General features: G+C 43.7%; 1 protein-coding gene across 1 annotated transcript; it reads right to left on the reverse strand.

Annotated features, from left to right (window-relative positions):
• Positions 1–421: 421 nt before the first annotated feature.
• On the reverse strand, positions 422–17019 carry Hmx (H6 family homeobox). Its single transcript, XM_071778256.1, has 3 exons — positions 14588–17019; positions 4511–4845; positions 422–2128 (listed from the first exon to the last, which is right to left on the reverse strand). Exons 1-3 carry the CDS (start codon positions 15193–15195, stop codon positions 1242–1244), a joined length of 1830 nt encoding a protein of 609 aa, XP_071634357.1. The 5' UTR covers positions 15196–17019; the 3' UTR covers positions 422–1241.
• Between the last annotated feature and the right edge of the window lie 1999 nt (positions 17020–19018).

Genomic DNA, 19018 nt, shown 5'->3' on the forward strand with positions numbered 1-19018 from the left:
ACAAAGATCCCTAGTTTCCGTCCATCGATTGCGAAATACTGTGAAATTTTGCATCTCGTTATAATACATAGATAAACTGAGAGCAACAAGGAAACAATGCGCTATTATTATATAGGCGACCAACCGGAAGGGAAGCCGTATGAGTTCGCGACCAGCTTTCGTCGCCCGTGGCTCATGGAAGCGACACAAAATCATTATAATCACAGTTCAATTCTCCGCATAATTGCGCAGACTAGCACAAATATTTTTACGGCTCGGTAAAACAAGATATAAGTCAAAATGTCTTTCCCGGAGCAATAAAATAAACTACTGAAAAGTAGGATATTGTCTAATTTTAGCTAAACATAATAATCGGCAATAATGTCATTTTTATGATAATGCGATTACTAGAATATATATTGTATGAACTCAACACATTTTTTTGATAATTTATTTCGAGATAAACAAATTGACTTAAAGTCTTTTTATCAAGCGCCAAAAATAATTTTACCAAATTATTTGCAAGAGATCATACTTTCCATTCCTAGAAAATAACAGAAGATGCGAATAGACATGAGTATAAGTTTATGTTCAGAAAACGTAGAGTTTTTTCAACTCATTGAGTTTATATTCTAATAGAACGTAATTTTATTTATTGTTGCAATACTATGCTATACTGAAATTTGCATAAGTAAAATATTTCTGTATATTTTTTTATTTGTATTTAGCTCCTTTAGAGCCATTATAAATACATAATTATAGGAGAAAAATATTTTACACTTATGCAAATCTTTTCAGTAAAGTGATCTCATCACTGTTATTCACTTCAAAATAAAATACAATTTCAGTGTTAAATTGTATGAGATAATCTTTCTTACGTTCTTATTAATTGAGATATAAAAGCGAATCAAAACTCTACATTTTTCGCGCATACTCACATTTATCCACATCGCCCACGGTCGTGAGTCCGCATTTTAGAAAACCATTTTCGAATTCCAACGTTCTCGAATTACCGCCGAGGGGACAGCCGCATGCCGTATCCGTGTAGTATCGCGGGATCGATCAGGGGATGTCGCAGGACGATCGTAGGCCCGTGCCGATTATTGTGCGTGCGTTCACTCGTCAACGTCGATCAGCCAAACGGCGCGGTCCAGACGGGAAGGCGTCGCCGTCGCCGTCGCGTCGTTCACGGAGATCATCTTGTTTAGGATCGTCGTCTCCCGCAGCAGCCGCACGCTACCCTCGTAAGTCGTCGGACGGTGTTATTGCGAGGACGTCCGCGGTGGTTGGCCGTTGGGCGGCGGCGGAGGCGGAGGCGGTGGTTGTGGGTGCACCTGGTGGGACAGGAGACTGTGCGCCTGCACGTGGGCCGCCGCCGGGTGGTGATGGTGATGCTGATGGTGATGGGAGTAGAAGATGGGCTGCGCCGTGGTAGGCGCGCACGAGGTGCCGACGCCGACACCGACGCCAACGCCGACGCCCACGCCGACGCCGACGCCGACCGAGTGCGACAGGGCGGAGGTCGCGCCTACCGAGGACGGCACCGGGGGTCCCGGCTGTCCCGGTGCCGTCACCGACACGGACACGCCGCCGGAAGTGCCAGTGCCGGCTGACGCCTCGTGATACAAGATCGGTACCCTGACTAGCCTCTGGGTAGCGTGCGCCATGTTCGCCGCCTCCAACTCGGCGGCCAGCTGCCGTTTCCACTTGTTTCGCCGGTTCTGGAACCAGATCTTCACCTGGGTCTCCGTGAGCCTGAGCGAGGCGGCGAGGCCGGCGCGCTCCGACGATGAGAGGTAGCGCTTCATGTCAAACGTGCTCTCCAACTGGAACACCTGCGACCTGGAGAACACCGTCCTGGTCTTCTTCTTGCGCTTTATGCTGTTCGACTCGCGACCGTCTACGCCGACCTGCACGTTGTTCTGGCCATTGCTATTGCCGTTTCCACCGCCACCACCACCGCCACCGCCGCCACCACCACCACCACCGCCCATCGAAGTGCCGTGAAGACTCGTCGACGTGGACTCGCCTTCGCCATCGGCATCCGCACAGTCATCAGCCTCACCGAGGTCGTCGTGCCCCTCGTCGCCGCTTGACGGACTCCTCGCGCGGTGCAGACGGTCATCGGCGTTGTCGTCATCGAGCTCGTCTAGAGGAAAATATACGTGTATTGATTTCAATTACCCTATAGCTTTTTTATTCATAATATGCTTTTCAAGATGCATACTTATATGCATATATTTTTGAATATTTTTTCATGTGTCTGCTGTTCTGGAATCTTTCGAAACTTTTCTCGCTTCGATTATTATTAATATTATTATATCGTTATTTCAATAAATATGAATTTTCTCTCAAAACCGTTATATATATGTAAAAATTGATAAAGAAAATTATAATTGCTTTCCTTTTCCAATACATTAATTTTTACTTACAATCAAAAGCTACCAGGCACTTTTTACCCGGAATTAATAGTTGCTCATAGAGTTATATTTTTCTGTTAATTATCTTTTTTTGTTCGTGTTGCTGAAACAAAGATATCTTTATTTGCGAGGATCGTTATTCTTCAACTGGGATTATTCTTAACAAGTAACGCAGGATAAATGGCGGCAAAATTCGCGGAGATCAGAATATCATATAACAAATAATGATATTTGTAATGTGTGCGAAGTATAAAAGACACATAGTGTGTATATTTATCGATATAATCAAACCGTTAACGAGAGAAAGGTAAACGCGTTAATCGCTCTTCTTTTTAAATGTGATCCGTATACGTCAATCAGCCTGGAGCGCTTTGGATTTACAAATTCTCTCACGCGCGCTCCGGTATAAATCGCCATTATACATTTCTCTATCCATATTGAATATTTAATCAATTAATAGAATGCTAATTAATATTCTATTAATCCATTTTGACATAATTGCTGCGTATTGAATTCCCTATGCCGCTATCGATGCAGATGCATCATCCAATGACATTATTTGCGATGCGTGTATATCTGTATAAAATACCGTTATATCGCCGTGTCTCTTTTGCAATGTATGAGAACACGAAGGAAACAATAAAACACGCAACGATTTATTCATTTCCTACAAATATTTTCTTTGTCACTGTACCTTAATTAGGCATGCGATATTTCACGTACGCAAATCCATCGAGGATAAATATAATTTTATTGTTTTATTTTTAGCGACAAAATGTCATTAGCATGTGTATACGATGTTTAATTCTTTCTCTCTACAAATGATCGTTGTGGCACAGACAAAAAGTCGGCCGAAACGAAACTAGATACGATACATTTTTATAATCAATAATTTGATATTTGTGTTATACCGGGAATACAATCGAGAACATATTTTTAAAAATATATGCTTTTCAACTTTTTTCAACTCGTTCGTAAAGTGAGAATCATTATTATAACCATTAAAACAAGATTTATCCAAAAATCTGTTGAACTCTTATATAGCTTTAGATATTTCTTTGTTTTCTCTCAATTTTTCTGTACTATTTTAATTATATTTGCTTATTTTTAATAAAATTGCTTTTAACGAAAATTTCATATTTTCAGCCTATGGTTCTTATATAAACAAAAGTAACGCACAATAGCAACCAAATGATCGTTATTATCATTATTGTATCGTTAAAGAATTTAGTATTGTAAGTCGGGACTGACGAGCGTTCGCAGGTGTGTCCATAGGTGGGAATGGTAACTGCCTAAGTGCTTAGACAAGGTGGCAGAAGCAAAACGATCGTCGGGTAAGGCGATCGACGTTGGTTTGTCGTGATGGAAGCCGTGGAAGCCTTACGCGTAGTTGTATACGCGAAGATATACACATAGATACACGAGACACACAGAGTCTATATAACGCGCAAGCAGACAATATATCTGTATATCTACGGAGGTCCCCCCACGTTAACCCTCGTTTTCCTTTGCCTTTTCTTCGCAATCTATACGAGTTAACGGTTCCACGTCTCAATCGTCTCGAGATATTGGTCTATGCATCTTGGTATGTCTGACATATTTTCGAAGCTTCTTCGGTCGAAAGCGCAAAAAATTTTTGGCGTTAATCGAGTTGAGACATTTTTGCGTTATTATATCAAGCAAAGAGAAGTAATAATATTTTTATATAATTGGAAACACTCATTTTTCTCAGAGCACGTTCTTGGGTTTTAGATAAATAAAATCTTCTTTGGTGAAATAAATTTAATTATTATAATAATTATAATTATATTACAACTATTAAAGAAATTCTATTACATACATAGAACACATCAGGTATAAAATATGCCGTACGTTTCTTTGTGTTTCGGTTTTCCACTTAATAAAAAAATCTGAAAAAAGAGAAACTCTTCGTATTACCGTACTTCTGTCTGATTCGACGAAAGCCGGTGTTCTAGACCGCAGTTGCGAAACAATGTTAACATCTCCTTCCGAGCGTAGCGCGCGTTTTCCCTTGGATTATCCTTATAATAAGCCGTCTCGATCTGCCTGGGCACGCGGGGGAGATGTAAAAGGGAGGGAATCGAACTCACCTCGCTGCGGGAAAGATGCGGACGCGGGACTGACGCGGCTGAGGGTGCCGACCACGTCGCTTGGCGAAGGATGCTCGAGCGTCTGCAGGCCGTGCGCCGGCCTCCATGGAAACGGCCAGCCGGCACCGCCGAGTAAAACGCCACGGATGCCGTCGGCGTCGACAATGTCCGGCGATTGGCCGGCGACCTGCACGGCGTTGCTGAGGGCGGACGAGGCCGCGGCGGCCAGCCGCGAATGATGCTGATGCTGCTGCTGTTGCTGCTGATGGAGATGCTGCAGCGTCGACGGGTAGAACAGGCCGCCGATGCCGACCGGATATCGACTCGCTATTAATCTATACAACAAGATGGTACGTTGTTGTTTTATAATTTTTACTATATATAATCTGTGTATATAGATTTAAGGATTTATCATTAAAATCAGTAAAAAGAACGAGGTCCTATGCAATGTAAAGATATAATTTTTATATATCCAGTTTAATAAATCTCACGCGTAAATGCCAGGTGATCCAAAAGCACTCTGCTTTTATTAAAAAATAAATTGATCAATCCGGACTTGACTTTTCTCTTATAATTAGCTAAAATATTGAAATACTAAATGTGGAAAGTAGCTTTAGAATCAGACACGATTGAAAACAAAAAACATTCAGTTTTCAACTAAGGTTCTGAGAAATTTTTAGAAGTTTTATTCACGCGTTTAAATGCAAGAGAATTTTACACCTTACAATTTTAATTTGGATAGATCTTTTGTTGTCACGATGATTAACGTTGAATATTAAATATTTTTTAATACATGAAAGAATTTATTAATATACAATCTTATTGATTTTATTAATATAAGTTTTTCTTAATAGTTGAATATAATTATGATCAACGATTGCAAAGACTTAAATCGCGTCAGGTTTAATTTAACACAGTAATATTCGTGTTATATTAGATTATTATAATATGACATGGATGTGAAATGCCAAGCAATATGAAGAATAACGTCAAGTAATGAAATGTCAAGAATTGATTGGTAGACAGATCGCAAAATCTATAAAGTCTGTGAGTTTTATCTAACACGTGACCGAGAAAAAAAGGAATAATCGAACACCGCGAACAAGTCGAGTACAACCTTCAGTTTTGGTTACAAAAGAATTTACGAACCGCCACTACCGTATAGATATGAGCAGAGCCTGTCCGTGACGCGGTAGTAGTTGGAGCATGCGGGATCGTTACGTTCGGGATAAGTGCCGTCGCTCGTAGCCGACGGCCATTGCCATTCGGATTTACTCAACCACTCGGGAGAAAGCAAAGCTCACCACTGAATGGAATATATTTGGAAACGGTGTTTGCACCGCAACAATAGCTGGACGTGCTACGAATAAACGCTCGACTGGTTATTAAGAGCAAAAATCCGCTTAGAGCAAGAAGCTCTCGAGAAAATCGTCACACTGATCAGGAGGAAAGTATACCTGCGTCGCGGACCCTTCCGGTAGCGAATTTAGTAACAGCTTTATGCGTACAATGACGTGCGGAAACCTTGATTAACACGTTGAATGCCATGCCGGTCATCGGCCGCGCGCTGATCGGCGCTGATCGGCGCCACTGAAAGCCCAAGTACCGATTCATCGGTGACCGGCGCTGGCCGGCGCTACCAAAGTAAAAAAATGTATAAAACTCGTACAAAATTCACAAATCTATAAATATATTTACATTAAAGTAACAGCCTAAAGTACCTAATAGTAATAAACATACTTTGTATGGAAATTTTGCACAATTCAATTATATTGTACAATATATTTTATCAAGTTGTGGATGCCGGAGAGACAAGCGAAATAGGTCCAATATTCTACGTGTTAAAATGACTCTTGATGATAACGCGGTTTTCCACACTTGTTCAAATGTACATACAACACATTAATAACGATGAGAAACAAAATACGGTGGTGCAATAAAATTTCTGTGAAATTTTGCGAATTTAGTAGCTTTGTCTCGGTCAGTAGGGTCTATAGATCGTTTATCAGTAAATCTGTCTTCATGGCTGCTTGTCCTCCGGTTCTTATTTAGCCGCTTAACAAGAGTTCTCTTTCTCCTTCTTTTTCTTTCTTTTCCGATAATTCTTCCTCTTATTTCCGATCGCAGCTAAGCGCCATTGTTGCAGCTGCACGCGCGCGCCGTGGAAACTTAATGCGAGAGTAACCGATTTGTGGTGAACAGAAATATAGGCAAGCAGGATCTGCCGGTCGACTGGCCGATATTGGCAAGCAGGGCCGGTTGGTCAGGCATGTGGGCCGAGGAGGCTTCGGAAGCCTTACTTTTCCGTGTTCCCTCCTCGCTTCCCCGTCGCAGTCCGTCTGCGACGAGCGATCTGATCTCGTTTCGATACACGCTCGCCACGTGAAAGCGTATTTGACTTTGTTCGCCATCGTATCGCACTTTGCGCCTATTATCACTTAGGGCTCGTTCAGGCAACAGATATGGTAAATAATTCCAGCGTTCCACCTCGCCGATCTAATGGCCGGGTAACATTTACTTTGCAAATTTATTCGAAATATTTAAAGATATTCTTTACTCTTCATCCTGAGATAATTGTAATACACTTCTTTTTAAAAATTTTGTAATAATGTAAAAATTTTGCAACTTGATGTTATTATCTTGAGAAGCTCGAGCTCCAATTAAATCCACAGCAAATATGTTGCAAAATAACATTTTCCTTTCCTCAAGCAAGAAATGGTTTAGCGAAATCTCGAGCGAAATCTGCTCTTCTTCGCATTCGTTGAATCGATCGGATATCGATCTCCCTTTTAATGACCTTATCTTCTCGTATCAACGAGTCAGCAATGCTCACGCTTATGTGAGATAATGCCTCATTGACGAGACTCTATACGTGTCAACCGTTTATCACCAGGAGAAAGTCACGTTGGGCGATAGATACGACACAACAGTAGTATAACGACAATGATGACGACGACGAGGCTGTCCGGAACTGAAGTAAAGAAGGAATTAAGAGACACCCTTCCTAAGAGAATTCCTGAGCGACACGCAATCTTCGGCGGGCCTCTTCCTTAATTCCCCACGATTTTCCCGGCATCAAGACGAGATATCGAGGTATTCTGAAGAAGGCTTCGCGCGGCTAACGGGAGAGGAGAGACGACGGCCCGCGGGGCACACACAAATATCCCGGAAAAGATAAAGGAAATCTGACAACCGCCTGTTTTGTAAGCATTCAGGGACCCTTCTCTGAAGAAGCAGGTATAAACACCAAACACTCGGATCTCTCTCGGTGGAGAGATCCACCACCTTTTACTGCCTAATTCTGCAGGTCTTACGTCTTAGGCGGCCGCGAACACTCGACGTGGCTGGCTGAGTTTACGAGTTCTCTCTACGTAGGCACTCAAGGACCTCTTCTCAGCGATACCTCCCTTTAACGCTCTCTAGGTCATCGAGCACACACTTGACTCGCGTAATTCGCCTTTCATTTCTGTTTTTCTTTTGCAGTCGAAGATCTGTCGGATGTGGCGACTGCATTCGAGTATTCATATTTGATCCATTTTCTGTTTTGTACAGTCTCTTGATTTTGTGTGTAATAATATTTTCGTATTTAATAATATAATTTTAGTGACGACGATTTTATCATTTATAAGTCGGAAAAAGATTTCTGAAGGAAATGACTAATAATTTTTATTTATGTCATAATTTTTTTATCTCTTAAATATTATAAATTTAATATTTAATACTAAGTATATTATTTATATAATATTTAAGAGACAATAAAATTAAGAGATTAAAAGTTATTATTAATATATGTATCTTCGGAACAAAGTCACGAAATAATTTTCTAGCGAGGGAAACTTGAAACTAATTGGAAAATAAACTTTCTTATTTGTTTACTCTGAAAGTTTTTGAATCAGATTTATATCTTCTAAAATTCAATATTACAATAATTAAATAAATTTTTTTTCATAAATCTCTTACTGAGAAAAGTACGATTTAAATTTATCCAAGAATTTGATATTATAATTTATCACGTAGAATATTAATTTATTTGCAACTTGCCGCGGTAATGAAGAAATTCTTTAAAGATTTCGTTTACCCTTATTTTATTAAGTACACATTTTTAATACGAGGTGGCTTTATTGGGCAGTTCCGTTAAAATTTTCCCTCCGTGTCTTCAATGACGTATTTTACCGCTTGCTTGTATTGATTATTATTCTACCTCTGCTTGTGCGCTTAGTAAGTGCCATTCTCAAATATAAACTCTTTATGCCGTTAACGATCGCTCGTAACACGATACGTTTCGTCGTGTATCGTTACACCGAGGGTAGTTAGGAGCGCAGCGAAGAAAGGAGAAGTCGATCGCGTTCGCTAGCGAAAGTGCGCCCAAAGCGGTTCGCAATCTGTATGCTCAATATGCGATCATCACGCTGTGCTTTACAGAGAAAAATAACAACAAGGGGACAAAGAAAACAGTGGAAAATAGATTATCGAATATTAACGAGGAGAAATAAAGAGAAAAGAAGTAAACGGATGTGATAAATTTTCAAGCTTTGTTTGATACACCGTCGAATTAAGAAGCATTCTTCTGTACATTTTTTTTATATATTGTTTATTTTAATCCGATTTTTATCTTTTTTTCTCTCTCTCTCTCATATTTGCATATAATTGCAATACGATGAAATCTATTGTCACACTATATCGTCTTATAAAGCGTCGTCGAAATGACCCAACAACGATTTATTGGCTTTCAAAGCATTCGGCTAAATCCGTTAGTTGGCTTCATTACATTATTGGCTTGCGATAGACGGAATGACGAATTTATTTTCATGTTTACAGCAGTAACACTTCGTCTCTATGTGTATCCTAAAGAAAATTATCATTACTATAAATATGGCTTTTGATACACAACTCCTGGAGTTGAACGTTTTACGAATGATATAAACTAATAGAGCAAATTTCTTGAAATTAATTTATATTATAGAAGCGCGATTTATAGCATTATAATTACTTTTGGACAGAATTAACGTTTTGTTAGCCATGTCTCCTCGCATGACTTTTTAATCAAGAATTCGCTACTTCGTAGACGAAGCAGTGTCGAATGAAATCGGAGGGAATTGTATTCCGGCGCAATTACAATCCGTGATCCTATGGCCGCCGCCATCGCTCATCCCGAGCATTTGTTCCCAACGTCGAAACATCCATATCGCTCGCGAATAGGCGATCATACACAATAGGCTTTATCGTATCTTCCTTTGAAACTTGTAGCGCGATTCCACCCTAATTAACGAATCATTCATCAGCGCTGTAATTAACGAGGTAGTCTCTGTCGCGGATTATATCAGACGGATCTCTCCGTTCGCGGTCCTACCGCGCCCGCGGTAACGTTTTCGAATGTAAGCCCTCGCGATATCGCACGAGCAAATCGAGCAAAAAATATTTTTGCGATACTCCGCGCCGGGATCAACGAACCACGCGAAACGAATCCGAAATGTATTGAGAACGAACAAGATGAAACGATAATTAATTTTTCTGAATATGAGGCCCGAGATAAAATCTGATTACTTTGTCCCACCAATTTTCTGGATGCCTTACGTAACTTTTTAAGATATATAGATATATATAGGATATTTTTTTAGAAACTTGATGTGCATAACAATTTTAATTAACTTGGAGTCGATAGCGTCTTTAGTAAGATGTTTGACTTTCAGAATACCATGGGTATCACGTGTCAACTCTGAGGTACACATTTCTTCGGCTCAAGAGGAGCAGACTTCTTAAAGAGGAGTCGGAGGTGATTGTTACGATTTCATAAGGCGCGCATGTATACCGGGTGTATTTAGTGCGTAAATCCCTGCGTGTATATATACTTACTCCCTTGCGGAGAAATATTATTATTTGATCAGTTATAAGTTATATATTGTATATACATTATATATAGAGGATGGATAGTGCTCTGCTGAGATCGCATGACGCCAACTTTTCTCTCCACGACCTTGGCGAGCGAGAATCTCAGGCTGGCGTAGAGCGGCAATTTAATAATAAATCGAGCCTAGAACTTGCGCACTTCCTCCCGGAAGAGACGTAAGGGCTGCTTGCTCGGCAGCAAATGGGCCGCGGGATAGGTAGCCCGTTTCTCGAGGGAATCTTAGGCTCCTTAACCTTGGACTATACGCGTACGGCGCGGCGTTTCATCCGCAGCCATTAAGCACTCTACATTTAATTGATTTTTTGCCATCCCTCCCTTTCATCAACGCACGAGTTTTGGCAGCAAATTTCGGTTGCCAGTGTTGCGCGTGACGTTAATTAGCGTGCTTGCGAAATTATGCCCGAGACGCGCGTGTATTTTACCTATGTGTGTGTATGTGTGTACGCGTGAAAATGGCGCGAGCGCGCGATCATCGTGTAATTCTATACCGCCGCGCGATTTTTTGTTGAATTGGATTTAAACGCGTAAATGGATCCGAACGGAATATATGCGATTTGTAATTTTACGTATCGGCCGCGGAGCGGTTATTACAAGCGAGACACGCCTCCTTTCGTTGCCTTTTGTGATGCGCAAATTATATCGTGCATTACCTAAAAATTTGTTGCGTTATTATATCCATATTGCATTAAGTTGCATGCATTTATGCGTGATTTGTGTTATCTTCAGCGCCATTGTTCAAAGAGAATTGGTTATTTTATATGTTATCGCATATTACACGGACATACATTAAATCTTCTTTGAGTCTAGTTTGCGTAGTTTTCAATGAATTAATCGTCAATTGTATATTAATCAATAAATTTCTGATAGACACTTATCGAAGACAAAGATATTTACAGATTCAGAAATAATTCACAAATACGTTTTGGGGGATTTTGCTGGCCATAAGGGTGATGTTTATAATCTTAGGAGTGTCAAAATTGTCATTTCTCTTGGTGAAAATGGAATTAACTACATGCTTTTGGCGAAAAGAGAGAAAATCTGTTTATTAAAGTTTACCATTTATCCGCCGTGATAAGTTCGTTTGCGTGACGGGCCCCACTCGACGAGGCTTTTCTCGTTTAGTGGAGTGTACCCCAACGGTGCATACGAGTGGAACTTAATCAAATGGTAAACGGGTGGAAAACAAGCAATCGTATAGCCGTCGCGCCGGCAGCCAAGCATGGCGAGGGCGCGGACGGGGACAGGGACGAGGACGAGGACGGGAGCGGGGGAGGGAGGTAGGTCTCGTCAATCGAGGAGGGGGTGTAAATCTGATAAAATCATCTCGAACCCTCGAGTCTTTCTCTTGCCCCTTTGCGGCGCGCAGTGCCGTGCTCGGATTCCTCGTAGATATATCCGATAACGCGCGGGGGTCCTCCTAAATAACGTAAGTAATGTAAGAGGGTGGTGTTGTTGCTACGGTTGTTATTAAATGAGACAGCCTAATAGGCCCATTACGGTCCCCTCGTCGGTCCATTCCCACATAATATAATCCTCACCGCACGCGCTCGCTCGTTGCCGCTACCCCTTACCGTTTCGCCACCCCCAATATGTCGTGTATCTTGATCCGGACGAGCTCACGCCTACGGAAATCTTCGGTCCACGACGGCCGCGTAGACCCTGGATACATCCCTTTACGCCCGGTAATCCAAGTTGACGGGCGCGGACATTGGGTCGTGGAACATGGTGTCCCGCATCAACCGAAAAATATCTCTGGGCTTTTTTGAACAATTTGGAGTCAATTTTTCTTTTGAAGATGTGTCGAGGAGACTCATCGTCGTTGCGACTTAATAATTCTCAATTTTAAGCTCTTTGACAAGAGCAATAAGCTTTAATAAACTTTTGGTTAAAGCAAAGTCGACGAGAAATTAACTGAAAACAAAGTTTTGTTACTGAGATATTTCGAGGATATTGACTTTCCACTAGAAAAAAAATTTATATTTTCTTAAATATATTTGTATAATTAAGAAATTAAGGAAGAATTTCGGTTTCTCGAATTAATCGAAATTGAGAGAGCTACAATTTTTGAATCACCATAGAAATAGAATTTTCTTTTGTCAATTTTACAAGTTCTTTTTTAATGATAATTATATCACTGCATGTCGTGAAAATTAAAAAGTTCCCTCGATTTTTGTTAAATGAATGCTCTTAATGAATATTAACGCACGTGATTCAGTTAGTGCAATTTATACAACGCTAATGTGAAACGCGTGGCCTCGTGCACGCGTTTATATAAAATTATGCGAATAATGGCGGCGAAGAGTCGGATATTAATCCATCGCAATGGTGTTGTCGAATCTCTCGGGTCAAAGCTTTGCAAATGCGTGTTTTTATCGTGGAAACGCTAACGCGGCGGAGTTTCTAATTGCCTGAGAGAGAGGGTGCGGTCTTAATTTATTCAACAATTCCGCCAATTACGCGAGCGGCGAATATGAATAACGACGATGTTACGAATTAATTAATCATTAGCAAGTATTAGCAACTCCATTTACCGACACTTTTGCATTAATATTAAATGGCGACGGCATTGAATTAGCCGTTAAACGATGGCGTTTAAATCGTTGAATTATGTAGAGAGGCTCTTTCTCTCTTTTTTTTTCTTTTTTCTTTTACAAATGCTTGCCAGGAGCATTTCGTTAACCGCGTATTATAAATACAAACTAAATTATATAAATACAAATCAACGCGTGTTTTTATATATATTTTACTCGGGTGACTGACGTACCGTTGTATGCGGCGAAATGAATGGCGATCGCCGATCAGTATAAAGGTTCAAATTTCGGCCAGTTATTTTGGCGGCACCAACCTACAAAATCGAAGGTCACATTGCCGTATCTGACTGATTGTGAGTTTAATGTAATTGTATATGTGTGCGTCGCGTACGCGAATAAATGACGTACACTCTACACGTGTTTGTAACGCAAAGTATTCTCGCGATGCAAAAAGTATTGCATTATTATAAAATCGATATTGCTACGTTGTTTCATTTTCCGTGACGCGCGTAAGAAAAAACATTCGTGAGAATAAAACGTCATCCACGGGTATGACGCAAAGCTTCCAGCGTTAATCGTTTTTAATGAATGAATTTAGAAACACGCGCGGGCTTCACTTTCGCACGAGCTCCCTACCGAGGAACTGCTTCGCGCGATTATATTATGTATACTTACAGGATGTAATGGAAATCGCGATCGTTTGAAGTTAAAATAAAAAGAAGACTGATTTTGCTTCGACAGTTCTTGACTGCGTCAACAGCTTTTGAGGTTTCAATAACCGATTAAAATCGAAAAGAATCGAAGAGAGTCGAGAAGCGTAAATAGGCAAAAAAAAAGGGAAGTTTATTCCTCATTCCTCCAAATAAAGTTTGAATGCACTTTGCTTTTTTTCGTCAGCAAGACGGATTTGAAGAGATGTAAATATGCAATGCTGAAAATTGAAGCGACAGATGAAAATATGCAATTTTTTTGTTATGGAAAACAGGCATGTTAGAAACTGCATTCGAATAAAAGTGCGAGACATCTGATACATTCTATATATATATATCGTCTATGTTTTAATTTCCAGACGACGCATGTAAAATTCATTGACGTCACCTAAATCTTGTATTCAGTTTAAAAATATTTCCCAGCTATACGTAAATACGTAAATAATGCAAAAGTCATTCAATTGACAGAACAGGTATTCGGTCCTTTATATTTTCATAGACATTACGTCACGCACGACACAGCTGTACTATGACGAAATCATAGATTTTCGAGTGATAACAATTGCGTAATTTGACATTCAATAATTCACAATGTTCGATATATAATCATATAATATAATAATAGTAATGTTCGAGAATAATCTTGTTTGCTCGTAATATATCTAAAATAATAACAAATTGTTTGCGAGACATCTTTTGCAAATCGTAACAACGTTTAATCAAACATACAGATTGAGTGATGAAGTTTTATAAAAGCTACTTGGATATTTCATCGTCCAAGAGTTTTGTTTATATCTACAGCTCTGTTCTTCTCGCGAAATTGATCAAAATTAGAAATACGATGAGATTAATCCGTGCCAACTAAAATTTCGTTTGTCATCTCTAAGAGAATACACGAAAACGGGGAATCGAGTCCAGGGCTACGTACCTTGATAGCATTGCGAGATCCGCCGACGCCTGGTGTCCTAGTAGTGGATTGGTAGAGGCATCGCCGGGCGGTGAAAAGGTCGCGGCCGGACTGGTAGCACTGGTAGCACATCCGATACCGATACCCGCGGAATTCGCCCTAGGTTCTAGTCCAGGGTGACCGGTTGCGGACAGTCCGCTGCGTTGGCCGCCGGACAGTCTCAGGGACGTGGGCGAGGACGAGATCCTTCCGGGGCTGCCGCACGACGGCGGGATCCTCTGCGAGTTCTGCGAGTTCGTTGGCGGCAGCGGCGACGTCCTGTCGACGTCCGACGACTGCCTCTCGCCGGACCCCGTGGAGGTCGTCGAGTCGACAGGCGGCGATTCCGGTCTGCCGAGGATACTGGAGATACTGAAGGACGTGTACTGCGGATTGCAGGCAGGCCTGAGCGCCGGCTTGCTCACCGTGTCGAAGCTGAACGAGTGGTGGTGATTGCTCAGGCCGCAGCCAGACTTGCCATTCTTCTCCTGCAGCAGCAGTTCCGCCGGGGTGGAGCTGCTCCTGGAGCCCTCCAGCTCCAGATCCTCCTCCGACACAACCGACACTTCTATCTCCGTCTCGCCGGACATCCTTCGAGCCGGCCCGTCCGGGGAGATTTCTCGCTGCGGCACTTCTCTCGCGGCTAGCCCAGCTAGCCCGATACGGCTCTTCGAACGAGGCTGGGAGCTTTCGTTCCCGATGGAAGAAGCCACGCGTCAACGCTTCGGTATTCGTTTATATTATGTATCGGTTAAGTGGTGCCCGCCGTCGTTTCGCGCGACGCGACCCGGCGACTATCCACCTCGGACAATCGCATATCAGGACGACACACAGGTACGTAGCACCCAGCGCGGTTGCTGTCGTTGACTCAGACGAGGCTGATCGCGCGGCTCGTCGGTGTCGGTAGTCGAAGCGCGGCCGTCGCCAGGACGTCCTCGCGCGTCGTCGTGGATCGCAGACGGATCGCTCGATCGCGCGACATTCGTAAGCGATACCCTGGACGACAGGATGATAGGAGACAAGACACTTGGACGGCCCACCCTTCGCGGAGTCGCCCTCTCCCCCTATCGTCCTTCCGCCACCTACCACACCCCCTCTTTCTGTCTTCACCTCTCTCCCTCTTTCTCTCTTCCTCTCTCTCCTTTTTCACCACTACACGTCCGCTCCAGTCTGACACGTAACTTCTCTCCTTTTCGCTTTCCGCTCTTTACCGTCCACCGGCGCGGCGACGGCGGTGGCGTAAGCGTAAAGCGTTCCCGCGTGAGTAACACCGAGGCGAGGTGCCCTACCGTGCCGTCACTTTTCTCGGGTCACTTCCACTGATCGCCAATCACTCACAAACCGACTACCGACGTCGAATCGGCCCGTCACCGTGGGTGAGTTGACAATCGCGACACACGGTTCATCTCCCTGTTTGGGTTGGGAACCGAAATCGCAGACTTTCGCGCGACGTCGAGGAAACGAAAAAATCGGAAAGAGCTTTGATATATGTTCGGCTGTTCAAACGGAGAATTTGTAGTTCGTATAAGAGAGTTACGTTGACTTTTTTCGGTCCGACGATGTGCTCGCGTCGCCTCGCGTCACCTCGCGTCGCGTCGCGTCGCGTCGCGTTGCGTCGGAATTTCGACTCGCGCGCGCGTGTCGTCAGAGCGTCGGCGCACGCTGACACAGTGTTCGGTCGCGCGCTCGCGTTAGAAAGAGAGCGGCGCGCAAGCACCCTCGTGTCCTGCGATACGCTTCGCGGCGAGTGACGGGCCGCGGCGGATGGATGCACTGTGCTCGCGCTACTAAGGGTAGGAAAACGCCGGAGAAACCGCAGGTCACACGGACGAGGAGAGACTCGTTCGCACACGTAAACGCGTAAACACACGCGCACACACCTTGTACGCGCGCGCGCGCTCGCGCTCACGTATGTTCGCTCGCTCATACGCGCGGCGAGAGAGAGAGAGGGAGTAGGAACGCGAGGGTAGAAGCGCGGCGCGAGGGGCGCGACGGCGAGAAAGAGGGAGAACTGGCGGCGGGGAGTAAGATAAAGAGAAAGAACGCTTCGGAGTCACGCTTCGAGAGTCACGGGGGTAGTTATTGCGCGCCGCGCGATAGCTAGACTGCGGGGTGCTAGCGAGGGAGAGGGGCAGGGAAGGCCGCCGCTCGCTAGAACGGGGCGAGCGGATAAATTAGAGGGTGTCAGAGGAAGATGGCAGGAGGGAGCACGCTGACGCGCGCGCGAAGCAGGGAGAGGAAGGTAGTTGGAGGGGAAGGGTGGCAAGCGAGAGCGAGGACGGCTAAGCTGCAAGTTGTCGGAAGGGGTGTCGGTGCGGTCGGGGTAGGTGGCAGGGCGGGGCCTACGGCTTGCCAGGGGTTGGCTTTCCGGATTCCTCATAGGACGGAGGCGCGATCGATGACTCGCGCCGCACACGACTACCCGCCGGGGTAACCCTCGCCGCGGACCAATCGCGTCGGTCGCGCCGTCCTTAACTCGAAAGATACTCGCCCTCGACGTTCCGCGCCACGGCGGCGCGGCGGGTGAACGGGGTGGTTATACGCGAGGCGAGGCGAGGCGAGGCGAGGCGAGGCGAGGCGACGTGGACGTCGAGGTCTGCGAGCGAGAGGGGCGGGAGGGAAAGAAGGGTGGCGAACGCTCGAAACGGGGGGAGCGGGGAGCGCGCGACGGGGTGTGTGGGGGTAACACACAACCCGGTGGCGGTGGCCGCGCCACGCCGTGTTACTTATCCATTATAACACTCCAAGATCTTGATTTAAGCCTGCAGCCAGTGGTGAGCTTTTAACCAATTAGCCTTTATAGCCTACTCCCTCCGCCCTCCCGCTTCCCGCCGATCCCTCTCTTCGCCCTTCTAGCTCGCCTCGTCGAGTCTTCCTACCGTGGCGCGCGATAGTAGCCGCCACGTTGGTGTACCTATATATCCTATACCAACGTCCTCGTCCACAACCGCACGATATACCCACCTAATTTACCGGCTCTCTTCATCCCCCCCTCCTGTTCTCTCTCTCCCTCCGTGTTATCCTTCACTCGACTTTTCTCGCTTTTTCCATGCACATATCTGTTTCTTTCTCTTTCTCTCCGTCTTTGCGTCTTTTCGCTATGTACCTACGCGCATTATGAGCGTTGGTGCATCAGCATGGTGCATTCGGCAAGTATACGTTAAACACGTACGCGCCGAAAGATGCGCGGTAATATTGGATACTCGTCGCCCAATGGATGGAGAAGTGCTCCTGCGGCGGCACCAGATACGCCGCGCCGCCAGGGTGACGCGATCGAGCCACGGGACGCGAGTATCCTCTCCTCGCTTCCTTTCCTGGCGGGTTACGTGTCACGTTTATCGATTCAAAGACACATTCTCGATTTTGCATTTAGCCGCGTGAATTAAATGATAAACATAGTGCTATTCGGAGTTATCAGGTATCTCGCTTGACGTAATCGCATTGCCTACACTTTTGGTTTGATTTTGATTATCTGCTTGGAACAATGTTAGGTATATCCAAACGCACAATTATTACAAAGGGTTGCTTCAAAATATCGTTTAAATTGCTGGAAATACACATTGTTTTCGAAGACTAAATTATAAATAGTGATTATTTTTATATTGAAAGAAATACTAAAACAAATATTTCTGAAAAAATATATATCTTTTCTATTCTTTATACTAAATAATATTTCACACATACACTTTGATATACCTCAACATAAAATTTGTAGAAAAATTTGTATGAAGAAGAGATCGGTATAAAAATCAATCTTTCTAAATTATTTTCTAGCAGCTAGTAAAAGATCTGGAGTTTTCGAATAAAAATAATAAAAGTTATACAAAACATGATATTGCATTCTTTATAATAGAAGAAATACAATTTTCGATCTGAATACGATGATTGCTCGAAATTAAAAAAAAAAATTCTCAAACGGGATATACTTCTGTCGACCATTATATATACGCGTTTAAAAAGAGACATATTTTTAAATCTAGTCCATCGAGTTTTCTTCTTATCCAATCCACGAAGCTAATTAGAGGAAGCATTATTTAATCCCATTTGGCTCAACTGGTTCGATGTCGCCGATAAACCGTATCAAAAAAACCACCTCTCTCTCTTCCGAGGTCGGAAGATAATTAATACACAGGCATAAGCAAGATGTAAAAACGCGGTAAAAACGCAAAGAGGCAGAGCGCGGCTAACGGCTCCAAGTTGGATGGACGCAAATGAGCGGCGCGCACGCCACGCATAGCCACACCTCGCGGCTCGCGAGAAAGCGGAAAGCCGCAAACGGCAACCCGAGCTCGCTCAAAGCTCGGAGAGCCCCGAATGGTCGTCGTCTCCGCCCGCAGGCGAGAAGGTAGATGAAAAAAGTTGTATGTACACGCTCGTGAATTAAAAAGAAATGGTCAAACGCAGGAGACGCGA

This window comes from Temnothorax longispinosus, chromosome 5 (genome assembly GCF_030848805.1).
Source record: "Temnothorax longispinosus isolate EJ_2023e chromosome 5, Tlon_JGU_v1, whole genome shotgun sequence".
Taxonomy (NCBI): domain Eukaryota; kingdom Metazoa; phylum Arthropoda; class Insecta; order Hymenoptera; family Formicidae; genus Temnothorax; species Temnothorax longispinosus.

What these genes read in the sequence shown, in the direction of transcription:
- Hmx (XM_071778256.1), bottom strand. Translation starts at nt 15,195, where the DNA reads ATGTCCGGCGAGACGGAGATAGAAGTGTCGGTTGTGTCGGAGGAGGAT. An exon ending in GATCTCGCAATGCTATCAAG is followed by an intron (nt 4,846 to 14,587) that starts GTACGTAGCCCT and finishes CTTGTTGTATAG; the next exon opens with ATTAATAGCGAGTCGATATC. An exon ending in CGCATCTTTCCCGCAGCGAG is followed by an intron (nt 2,129 to 4,510) that starts GTGAGTTCGATT and finishes ATTTTCCTCTAG; the next exon opens with ACGAGCTCGATGACGACAAC.